This window comes from Salmo salar, chromosome 02 (assembly GCF_965601325.2).
Source record: "Salmo salar chromosome 02, fSalSal1, whole genome shotgun sequence".
NCBI lineage: Eukaryota > Metazoa > Chordata > Actinopteri > Salmoniformes > Salmonidae > Salmo > Salmo salar.
The window spans coordinates 70,774,542-70,787,433 of record NC_138292.1 but is presented as its reverse complement, the minus strand read 5'-3'; the positions used below and the strand labels follow the sequence as shown (position 1 = coordinate 70,787,433).

Genomic DNA, 12,892 nt, shown 5'->3' with positions numbered 1-12,892 from the left:
CACACACCTCACACATGCATGTACCTGTCCACGCAGGCACGCACACACACGTACTCACGCAGTCACGCACACACACATACACGTCAGCTTGGGATATTAGCATCACATGTAGTCATAGCCCCACTCCCTCTCCTCTCCGCCTGAATAATACATGAGCTTTAATTATCTCTGTCACTCAGCTCTAGTCCCTACTGTCTCTCTCTTCCTCTGCATCCCTCTGACTCTCTCTTTCTATCTTTCCCTCCATCTCTCTATGCCCCTTTCATCCCCCTCTTTGTCTAACCTTCTCTAGCCCTCCTTTCCTCTCCCTCTTTACCTCTCTATCCCTTTGTATATCTCTTTCTCTCTATGTACCCCCTCCCTCTCTCTCTTTCCTCCCACCTGTATCTTTCACTATCCCTCCATATTTCACTCCCCCCCTCATCCTCTCCTGCTCTCTGATATTTACGTCATCCCCTCTACCCTTTTCCTTCCCTTCTTTCTCATTAGATTCTAATCTACTTTTCCTTTTAGTTTCTCATCCTCCTCTTTTTGATATTTTAGTCACTATTCATCCATTCTGACCTCCTGGACATGGCCCATTATTTCTCATGTTGCGTCACCCCCACACCCCATCCTGGACATGACCCATTATTTCTCATGTTGCGTCACCCCCACACCCCCTCCTGGACATGACCCATTATTTCTCATGTTGCGTCACCCCCACATCCCATCCTGGACATGACCCATTATTTCTCATGTTGCGTCACCCCCACACCCCATCCTGGACATGACCCATTATTTCTCATGTTGCGTCACCCCCACACCCCATCCTGGACATGACCCATTATTTCTCATGTTGCGTCACCCCCACATCCCATCCTGGACATGACACATTATTTCTCATGTTGCGTCACCCCCACAACCCCCCTCTTTCTTTATCACGCTCTCTCACCACCAGTCAGTCAGTCAGTCAGTCAGTCAGTCAGTCAGTCAGTCAGTCAGTCAGTCAGTCAGTCAGTCAGTCACAACCGTTGGTTTTTCAGGGTAAAACAAACAACACTTCCGCTATGGTTGTCTGCATCCCAAATTGCATCCTATGTCCTACTTTTGACCAGAGTCCTATTTGCCTGGGTCAGAAGTGGTGCACCATCAAGGGAATAGGGTGCTATTTGGGAAACAGACGTTGTTATGTGAGTCAGCTTCTCTCTCTCTCTGCCAGAGATGATGAATGTCTGTGGCTAAGTGCCAAATGGCACCCTTTTCCCTGCATAGTGTACTACCTTTGACCAGTGGCTCATAGGGCTTTTGACCAGGGACAATAGTGCACTAGATAGGGAATAGGGTGCCATTTGAGACTGTGTTAGGTTCTCCACTGTGATGTCCTTGCCCACCTTTCTTTTTCTCCTCTGATCTCTCTCTCTGCCTCTCCTCCTCTTCCCTGTTGGTCCAGCTGGTGGATCTGCTGTCGCTATTTACACTTTCCCATCTGTCAGACACTTCTCCTGCTCTCCCTTGTTTTATCTCTCCCTCTATCATTCTTCTCCCTCCTTATTTGTTCATTTCTATATCTTGTTTCCTCTCTCTTTCTAGTAGGGTAGAGTAGAGTCTTTATGATCACCAGTTCATTTAGCAGCATGTGGTAAAAACTCAATAAATACATGACAATACATGTACACCACAACAGTATATACAGCAACATGGAAACATCACACAATACTACTAGGATACAGATGATTGACAAAGCTTATAGCTCCCCCCCCTCTCTCTCTCTCTCCCTCTAGTGGATGAGGATAAGGCTAGTCCATCTAATCTTCTCTCATTAATGAGTTTAGTTGGGGATTACGACATGACTCAACACCCTACACTCTTAGTTTTTGCACACACACACACACACACACACACACACACACACACACACACACACACACACACACACACACACACACACACACACACACACACACACCACCCCCCCCCCCCCCCCCCCCCCCCCCCCCCCCCCTTCAATATAATTCCTTGACTTCTGAAGTGGGACTCCAACTCCAACTAATGTCATAACCTCAGGTGGTTCATTCAGGTTGATCAAAGCCCAATGAATCCATGATGTCATGATGCCAACCCCCATAGAAATATAACTAATACCTGCTCTAGTAATTCTATTTCTATGGTAAATCTATTATCTAATGTGACCCTAATCTAAAAAACATTAATTTAATTAATGATTCATTGTCTCTCACAACAGACATACTCATCACACACACACACACACACACACACACACACACACACACACACACACACACACACACACACACACACACACACACACACACACACACACACACACACACACACACACACACACACACACACACACACACACACGAGAGAGAGAGAGCAAAAGAGAAAGAGAGAGAGCAAAAGAGAAAGAGAAAGAGACAGAGAGAAAGAGATTACTCCTCCCTTTTGTCATCAGCTCAATGTGATCTGTTGTTTTTGTCCATCTCTCCAGGAATTGATAATCCGCAATAATCCACAACTGGAATCATTATTATCTCCTGGCCAATATGTACTCAGTATATTCCCAAGAAACTGAACTCATATACCTTTTGATAAAACATTGTAATGAGACAATAAATAAAATTGGTCTAGAGACACTATTGTTACATCACAAATGGCACCCTATTCCCTATACAGTGCACTACTTTTGACCAGGGCCCATTGCATACTTAATGTTGGCAGGTAGCCTAGTGGTTAGAGTGTTGGGCCAGTAACCAAAAGGTTGTTGGATCAAGTCCCTGAGCTGACAAGGTAAAAATCTGTTTTTCTGCCCCTGAACAAGGCAGTTAACCCACTGTCATTGTAAATAAGAATTTGTTCTTAACTGACTTGCCTAGTTAAATAAAAGTTAAATAAATTTTAAAATTGAATGCTAGGGCCTACAATAGACGTAGTCTATTTGATTCTTGTTTGCAACTGTGCATAAATCCACATTTATTTCTATTTTTTGTCATGCAGGATATTTGGGTTAAAACCTCCACCTGGGGTTTCACACAAACAGATGTGGCTGCAATCACAACTTAATAGGCCTATGGGTCATGCAGACAGACCAGACAGGATACCGTAGGGAGGAGAGAGAAACAAGACATATAAAGTTGGCATAAGGACACTGAAATAAAATTGTCAATGTAGCTAGCTAAGAAAATGTATTGCTTCCAAATGACACATCCTTTTAAAAACAAAGCCATATGATTTCTATCAATCTGTTTGTGTTGAGCAGAGCACTGACAAACTACTCATCACCGTCTTGCCAGGGGTTAGGAGCGATTGATTGACAGGCTTCTAAACCACTGAAGAAGACGCTCAGCTAAGTAGGCGGGTTTTAAATTTTCCTGTTGAAGGGATCCGTTTGTTGCTATGGTTGAAAATGTCTCCTTAACAACCGGACTAAAAGTGGAGTGAACTTCGGTTGTATTACCAAACAGTACGTAAGTACAAAATGCAGTACCTTTCTAAAACGTATCTATACAATATAATCACATAAATTACAACGGGCAAGTAAGAATTCAAGTTATTTTGGAAGTGAAAACAACAGCATGTAGTCGGCTATTGCTAGCTAGCCAAATTGCTAACGTTAGCCTGCTAGCTACCCATCAAAACAAAGCTACCGGTACATTAAAAAAAAATGTTAAGCCAAACTTTGGCAAGCAACATAGCTACGCATTTAACTTTAGCTGACACACGTTCTCATCCATGCACTGGGTAGGTTGACCTAACGTACCAATAGTTAATCAGTAACGTTAGCTAGCTAAGTTAGCTTGCTACAAAGTTGCTGATTCGTTTAGCTAGCTATTAACTTAACCAATGTCTCTGTATTTTCAGTTGTGGGGTGGAATGGCAGAGACAGTAGAGAGCAAGAAAGAAGAGGCAGACTACAAAAGGCTGCACAGCTTTCCTCTTATCAGGGTGAGGTGTGTGTGTGTGTGTGTGTGTGTGTGTGTGTGTGTGTGTGTGTGTGTGTGTGTGTGTGTGTGTGTGTGTGTGTGTGTGTGTGTGTGTGAGATAATGACATGTTTCCCTACGCAGCACACAGACATGCCAGAGGAGATGAGAGTGGAGACCATGGAGCTCTGTGTCACAGCCTGCGAGAAGTTCGCCACCAACAACGAGGTGTGTGTGTAAAATGCAGAGCTATGACACCTGGAAAGTTTGTTTGGATATGACTAGCAGCGTGACATCAGTACCTACGCTGAGTTACTGTACTTGACAAATATCTCTCTGTCTCTCTCTCCCTTTTCACTCCCCCCACCTCCCACTCCATCCCCCTCTCCCTCTCTCAGAGTGCAGCGAAGATGATCAAGGAGTCGATGGATAAGAAGTTTGGCAGCTCGTGGCACGTGGTGATCGGTGAGGGCTTCGGCTTCGAGGTGACACACGAGGTCAAGAACCTGCTCTACATGTTCTTTGGAGGAAGCCTGGCCGTGTGTGTCTGGAAGTGCTCCTAGCATCAACAACCACACTAGATCTATATATCTGTGTGTCTATCTACACTAATATATATATATATATATATATAAGTATAGTGGATTTGGCTATTTCAGCCACACCCGCTGACAGGTGTATAAAATCGAGCACACAGCCATGCAATCTCTATAGACAAACATTGGCAGTAGAATGGCCTTACTGAAGAGCTCAGTGACGTTCAACGTGGCACCGTCATAGGATGCCACCTTTCCAACAAGTCAGTTCATCAAATCTCTGCCCTGCTAGAGCTGCCCCGGTCAACTGTAAGTGCTGTTATTGTGAAGTGGAAATGTCTAGGAGCAACAATGGCTCAGCCGTGAAGTGGTAGGCCACACAAGCTCACAGAATGGGACCGCTGATGCGTGTAGCGTGTAAAAACCATCTGTCCTCAGTTGCAACACTCATTTCTATCTATCTGTCCATGGATCATCTCTCTCTCTCTGTCGGTTAGCTTTCTCTTTCTTATTCTCTCCCGTCTGAATTGATTTGCCGTATCCTGTCCAATTTAACTTGTTCCTAAAGTGCTGTGTGTGAATTCACTTCGACACAAATTAAATGCAGCCAGGGTCTCCAATACCTGTGTGTGTGTGTGTGTGTGTGTGTGTGTGTGTGTGTGTGTGTGTGTGTGTGTGTGTGGGGGGGGGGGGGGGGCACACTTTCTTCTCATTCACTCCATTCAATATGATTTTGTATTTTATAATTGTAAGTATGTGTAAATACTGCCGATTAGATTTAAAAAATATTTTTCAGTTTTTTATAATGCTATGTCTGATTGTTAGTTGAAGAGGACAGAAACAACAGACCAGCCCAATACAGATACAGTACATACAACTGTTGTTGACAAACAATTTGTTAGTATTTGTAGCTGATACTGGCAATGTGATTTTCTGTTTGAAATGAACTGATTGTGAAATAAAACCTGAATTGTACTGAGAAACATACTCACTACGAGTGTTACTGTCTAGTTTTCTGAGGTAGAGCCTCTCTTTCACATCTCTATCTCATTCCTCTCTTTTTTTTAATCTTCTTTAAATGGTACATAGAGAGGGGGTAACCAATTTTGGGAAGGGGAGACAGAGACTTGATGATTTGTTTTGTGGAAGACATGTTCTTGGGATTACAGAATGTCCTAACACTCATTGGTTACTAGAGACCTGGTTGGTTGCTATAGGGACATGGTTACATGGGGATAGAATATGGTTGCTATAGGGACATGGTTACATGGGGATAGAATATGGTTGCTATAGGGACATGGTTACATGGGGATAGAATATGGTTGCTATAGGCAGCAGCTTGAGAAAGCACTTGGACTTTTTTTGCCCTCAGAGCAGCCTCAATTCGTCAGGGCATGGACTCTACAAGGTGTTGACAGCATTCCACAGGGATGCTGGCCCATGTTGACTCCAATACTTTTCATAGTTGTGTCAAGTTGGCTGGATGTCCTTTGGGTGGTGGACCATTCTTGATACACACAAGAAACTGTTAGAGTGTGAAAAACCCAGCAGCGTTGCAGTTGTTAACACAAACCAGTGTGCCTGTCACTTACTACCATAAGCTGTTCAAAGGCACTTAAATGTCTTGTCCATTCAGCCTCTGAATGGCATACATACACAGTCCATGTCTCAATGCTTAAAAATCCTTCTTTAACCTGTCTCCTCCCCTTCATCTACACTGATTTAAGTGAATTTAACAAGTGACATCAATAAGGGATCATAGCTTTCACCTGGATTTCCCTGGTCATGTCATGGAAAGAGCAGGTGTTCATAATGTTTTGTCCACTCAGTGTATATAGGGGATAGAAGTCATTTTCTTTATGGGAGGATATCAGGGAGACATATTTGACCAAATCATTTATCTGAAAAGAGACTATAGGGGAGGTGAGAATGCAAGATTTTGACAGGAGGGAAAAGTAACACAATTTTGACGAAGGAAAATACAAGGATTTTGACAGAAAGAAAGCAGGATTAGTGAAAGGAGGGAAAAGAACGAGGGAGATTTTGGCAGAGGGGAAAGCTAGAGAGGGACAGATTTTGTTGTTGACAGATTATTACATGGGTAGTGTGTGTTGCAATCTGGACAGAAGCAGCTGCTTACTCAAAGACTGACCTCTGATCAGGTCACCTTGTCCTCTGACAACACACACAATGTCTCTCGTTAGACTCTGTGTCGTCTCTCTCCGTCTCTCTCTTTCACACACACAGGAACCTACTGATGTAACAATAGCTATAATAACCAACATGTTTTGAGACTTCCCAGTAAACATTTAGCCACCCTCAGGTACCCTGTTTGATCCTCATGTATTATTCAGGTCCGATGCCCTTTATCTCCTCCCCTGTGTGTGTATGTGTGTGTCTTTATATATCTCATCCCCTGTGTCTCTCTGCTCTGCTGAAATATTAATAAAGAACCAAAGAGTCAGACTGAGACTGTCCTACAACCTCTCTACAATACATTACAGAACAGCCTACATACTGATAACCAAAGAGTCACACTGAGACTGTCCTACAACCTCTCTACAATACATTACAGAACAGCCTACATACTGATAACCAAAGAGTCACACTGAGACTGTCCTACAACCTCTCTACAATACATTACAGAACAGCCTACATACTGATAACCAAAGAGTCACACTGAGACTGTCCTACAACCTCTCTACAATACATTACAGAACAGCCTACATACTGATAACCAAAGAGTCACACTGAGACTGTCCTACAACCTCTCTACAATACATTACAGAACAGCCTACATACTGATAACCAAAGAGTCACACTGAGACTGTCCTACAACCTCTCTACAATACATTACAGAACAGCCTACATACTGATAACCAAAGAGTCACACTGAGACTGTCCTACAACCTCTCTACAATACATTACAGAACAGCCTACATACTGATAACCAAAGAGTCACACTGAGACTGTCCTACAACCTCTCTACAATACATTACAGTACAGCCTACATACTGATAACCAAAGAGTCACACTGAGACTGTCCTACAACCTCTCTACAATACATTACAGAACAGCCTACATACTGATAACCAAAGAGTCACACTGAGACTGTCCTACAACCTCTCTACAATACATTACAGTACAGCCTGCACATTGATCGACATTGTCATAGTAATACCACATATAATTCCAAAAGTGTAGTCTAGAATTAAGCTGTTATTTACTGTTGCAGGTAAATAAGTCGTGAAGAGCTGCACAGTTATGGATCTCAGGACAATTATTGCTGATTGAACTATCCAAAAAAATGATCTATACAAATAAAATGAATTGAATGAATGCACCATTACTGGTTAATACCACATTACCACAGAAATGAATCTATGATATCTGTATGGTTTATAGTTGACATGGCTAAATAGTCTATACTACACTCTGATATATTGGTATATCTGTACTAAGATCTCTATATGGTATATAGAGCTGTCCGGTATGGACAAAAATCCTAAATCCATGTCCTGAATTGATACGGTAATGATAAATACAGCGATAAGTTTCTAACATGAATGTTCGCCACAGTTTTTTTTATTACCCTTTAAACTACTATTACTGGTCTGATTGTCCCATTAACAATCACCCATTAGCAAACTTATTTAACTTTAAACTTCACATTTCTCTAGTATAGGCTACTATTATCATAAAGAACGATATCAGCAAACTGCCTACAATAAGAGGTCGGTATGGTTGCTGTCGATCATTTCCTGTTTATCTTCCCAGCTCTAGTATATGGTTGATACAGCTAAATATCGATATACTGCTCTATCTATACCAGGATCTCTATATAATCTATGGTTGATATAGCTAAATAGTCTGTACTAGATAATGATATACTGCTCTATCTATACTAGTATCTCTATATAATCTATGGTTGACACAGCTAAATAGTCTGTACTAGATAATGATATACTGCTCTATCTATACTAGTATCTCTATATAATCTATGGTTGACACAGCTAAATAGTCTATACTAGATAATGATATACTGCTCTATCTATACTAGTATCTCTATATAATCTATGGTTGACACAGCTAAATAGTCTATACTAGATAATGATATACTGCTATATCTCTGTTTGGTTGTAGGCTTCAACTGTCTGTGACAAGAGGTTCATTTTTACTTCATACTGCCATGTTAGAAACCGTTGCTGCTGTATCTTAGCAACCTCTCCACTGGACAGAGCGGTAGATGCTGGACTGGCCATGACCGGGTGTGTGTGTGTGTGTGTGTGTGTCTGTGTGTGTGTGTGTGTGTGTGTGTGTGTGTGTGTGTGTGTGTGTGTGTGTGTGTGTGTGTGTGTGTGTGTGTGTGTGTGTGTGTGTGTGTGTGTTTCTTGTTAGAGAAATCTCACAGAATTCAATAACTGCATACAAAACAGGGAAAGAAAAAGAGAGAGTCGGCTCTTAGAATGTGAATGAACGTTAGAAGTAATGTAAGGAATATAAATAAAGGGTCGAGAGAGAGAGATAGAGAGAGAGAGGAGAGAGAGGGGGAGAATGAGAGAAGAGAGCGAGAGAGAGAGAGAGGGAGAGAGAGAGAAGAGAGAGAATGAGAGGAGAGAGAGAGGGGAGAGAGGGGGAGAATGAGAGAAGAGAGAGAGAGAGAGAAGGAGAGAGAGAAGAGAGAGAATGAGAGGAGAGAGAGAGGGGAGAGAGAGAGAAAATGAGAGGAGAGAGGGAGAGGGAGAGATAGAGAGAATGTGAGGAGAGAGAGAGCGAGAGGGGGTGTGTGTAAAGAGAAAGCAAGGGATGATTTTTTTTTCATCCTGTCCGTGCCAGTAGGCCTCTATTGAGAATTGATTAAGCATAATCCAATATTAATGTGACTGTGTGCATCCATGTGTGTGTTTGTCTGAAAAAGCATAGTGAAAGGTACATCGGAGTCTGAGCCGTATGGGAGCCATTACATCATCAGCTCTAATGGAGGGAAGAAGAAGAGGAGAGGGGAAGGATACAGCTGGATGGGAAAGAGAGGAGAAGAAATATTCCTCCTTTAGAGTGTCACACACGCATCCACACACACACGCACACACACGCATCCACACACACGCAAGCACCCACGCACGCACGCACGCACACACACACACACACATACGCACACACACACACTGCAGTGTTACACTGAGCTGGCATACAAATGTTTGTTTGTCTTTTATTAACTTGGTTAATCATCTCATAAATCCCTGTGTGCCTTCTGTGTTTGAGCATGTTTGAGTGTGTGTGTGTGTGTGTGTGTGTGTGTGTGTGTGTGTGTTAGGATCTGTTTCTTTACATGATGTTAATGCTACAGTACATGATGAAAGTACAGTGGGATAGACAGACAGACAGATTAACAGATATACATTATATATACAAAAGTATGTGGAGGGACCAACTCCATATTAATGCCCATGATTTTGGAATGAGATGTTCGACAAGCAGGTGTCCATATACTTTTGGCCGTGTAGTGTATATAGAGGGGCAGATAGAAAGAGAGAAATACAGAAAGGTAGACATACAAACAGACAGACAGATAAGCAGACAGACAGACAGACAGACAGACAGACAGACAGACAGACAGACAGACAGACAGACAGACAGACAGACAGACAGACAGACAGACAGACAGACAGACAGACAGACAGACAGACAGACAGACAGACAGACAGACAGACAGACAGACAGACAGACAGACAGACAGAACGAGAGAACGAGGAGAACGAGAGAAAGAGGGGATGAGTAAACAACTGTATTGCTCTAACAGCATGCCACTCGGATCACCCTAACCTGGCACACCTCCCTGCCTATGCCAGGGGATAGAGCGATGGAAGAGATAGAGAGAAAACAGATGAATATAGGTTGACCAGATATCAGAGCTCTGTCTCATTCCGGGGAGTGACACAAGAAAAAAAACAAGAAAGAAGAAGGAGGAGAACATTGGGGGGAAACCTTTAAAGAAAGAAAGGTGAGTAACGAGGGAAGGAGAAAGGAGAGAGGAGAAAGAGAGGTGGTAAAATGATACCTACTTCACTCATTCGTTTCAGTGACCTTCTATAGAAGGGGGATGTGGTCATGCCTGGGAGAGTCTGTGCTTTGTCCTGAGTTGACCGTTGTCTATTACTGCAAACCAAATGGCACCCTATTCCCTACAGAAAGAAGTAGTTGTATTGGGGTGGTATCGAGGGACAGAAAGAGGTAGTTGTATTGGGGGGATGTCGGTAAAGAAAGAGGTAGTTGTATTGGAGGGTATTTAGGTAGTTGTATTGGAGGTATCTAGGTAGTTGTATTGGAGGTATCAAGGTAGTTGTATCGGGGGGTATCTAGGTAGTTGTATCGGAGGGTATCTAGGTAGTTGTATCGGAGGGTATCTATGTAGTTGTATCGGGAGGTATCTAGGTAGTTGTATCGGGGGGTATCTAGGTAGTTGTATTGGAGGGTATCTAGGTAGTTGTATCGGAGGGTATCTAGATAGTTGTATCGGGGGTATGTATCTAGGTAGTTGTATCGGAGGGTATCTAGGTAGTTGTATCGGAGGGTATCTATGTAGTTGTATCGGGAGGTATCTATGTAGTTGTATCGGGGGGTATCTAGGTAGTTGTATTGGAGGGTATCTAGGTAGTTGTATCGGAGGGTATCTAGGTAGTTGTATTGGAGGTATCTAGGTAGTTGTATCGGAGGGTATCTAGGTAGTTGTATCGGATGTTATCTAGGTAGTTGTATTGGAGGGTATCTAGGTAGTTGTATTGGAGGGTATCTAGGTAGTTGTATTGGAGGGTATCTAGGTAGTTGTATCGGAGGTATCTAGGTAGTTGTATCGGAGGGTATCTAGGTAGTTGTATCGGATGGTATCTAGGTAGTTGTATTGGATGGTATCTAGGTAGTTGTATCGGATGGTATCTAGGTAGTTGTATCGGATGGTATCTAGGTAGTTGTATCGGATGGTATCTAGGTAGTTGTATCGGGGGTATGTATCTAGGTAGTTGTATCGGGGGGTATCTAGGTAGTTGTATCGGAGGGTATCTAGGTAGTTGTATCGGATGGTATCTAGGTAGTTATATCGGGGGTATGTATCTAGGTAGTTGTATCGGGGGGTATCTAGGTAGTTGTATCGGATGTTATCTAGGTAGTTGTATTGGAGGGTATCTAGGTAGTTGTATTGGAGGGTATCTAGGTAGTTGTATCGGAGGGTATCTAGGTAGTTGTATCGGAGGTATCTAGGTAGTTGTATCGGAGGGTATCTAGGTAGTTGTATCGGATGGTATCTAGGTAGTTGTATCGGATGGTATCTAGGTAGTTGTATCGGATGGTATCTAGGTAGTTGTATCGGATGGTATCTAGGTAGTTGTATCGGGGGTATGTATCTAGGTAGTTGTATCGGGGGGTATCTAGGTAGTTGTATCGGAGGGTATCTAGGTAGTTGTATCGGATGGTATCTAGGTAGTTGTATCGGGGGTATGTATCTAGGTAGTTGTATCGGGGGGTATCTAGGTAGTTGTATCGGAGGGTATCTAGGTAGTTGTATCGGATGGTATCTAGGTAGTTGTATCGGGGGTATGTATCTAGGTAGTTGTATCGGGGGGTATCTAGGTAGTTGTATCGGAGGGTATCTAGGTAGTTGTATTGGAGGTATCTAGGTAGTTGTATCGGAGGGTATCTAGGTAGTTGTATCGGATGGTATCTAGGTAGTTGTATCGGATGGTATCTAGGTAGTTGTATCGGAGGGTATCTAGGTAGTTGTATCGGAGGGTATCTAGGTAGTTGTATCGGGAGGTATCTAGGTAGTTGTATTGGGGGGATGTCGGTAAAGAAAGAGGTAGTTGTATTGGAGGGTATTTAGGTAGTTGTATTGGAGGTATCTAGCTAGTTGTATCGGGGGGTATCTAGGTAGTTGTATCGGAGGGTATCTAGGTAGTTGTATTGGATGGTATCTAGGTAGTTGTATCGGATGGTATCTAGGTAGTTGTATCGGATGGTATCTAGGTAGTTGTATCGGATGGTATCTAGGTAGTTGTATCGGGGGTATGTATCTAGGTAGTTGTATCGGGGGGTATCTAGGTAGTTGTATCGGAGGGTATCTAGGTAGTTGTATCGGATGGTATCTAGGTAGTTATATCGGGGGTATGTATCTAGGTAGTTGTATCGGGGGGTATCTAGGTAGTTGTATCGGATGTTATCTAGGTAGTTGTATTGGAGGGTATCTAGGTAGTTGTATCGGAGGGTATCTAGGTAGTTGTATCGGAGGGTATCTAGGTAGTTGTATCGGAGGTATCTAGGTAGTTGTATCGGAGGGTATCTAGGTAGTTGTATCGGATGGTATCTAGGTAGTTGTATCGGATGGTATCTAGGTAGTTGTATCGGATGGTATCTAGGTAGTTGTATCGGATGGTATCTAGGTA

At 42.8% G+C, this 12,892-nt stretch overlaps 1 protein-coding gene across 2 annotated transcripts; it reads left to right on the top strand.

Moving 5' to 3' along the window:
* The first annotated feature begins 3,338 nt into the window (after nt 1–3,338).
* On the top strand, nt 3,339–5,451 carry LOC106591471 (dynein axonemal light chain 4). Of its 2 annotated transcripts, none has more exons than XM_082966498.1 (4): nt 3,339–3,466; nt 3,865–3,948; nt 4,069–4,152; nt 4,323–5,451. In XM_082966498.1, exons 2-4 carry the CDS (start codon nt 3,877–3,879, stop codon nt 4,485–4,487), a joined length of 321 nt encoding a protein of 106 aa, XP_082822624.1. In that variant the 5' UTR covers nt 3,339–3,466; nt 3,865–3,876; the 3' UTR covers nt 4,488–5,451. The 2 variants fall into 2 exon arrangements, with proteins under 2 accessions (XP_082822624.1, XP_082822623.1); XM_082966497.1 differs by having other exon boundaries at nt 3,360–3,470.
* Nucleotides 5,452–12,892: the final 7,441 nt, after the last annotated feature.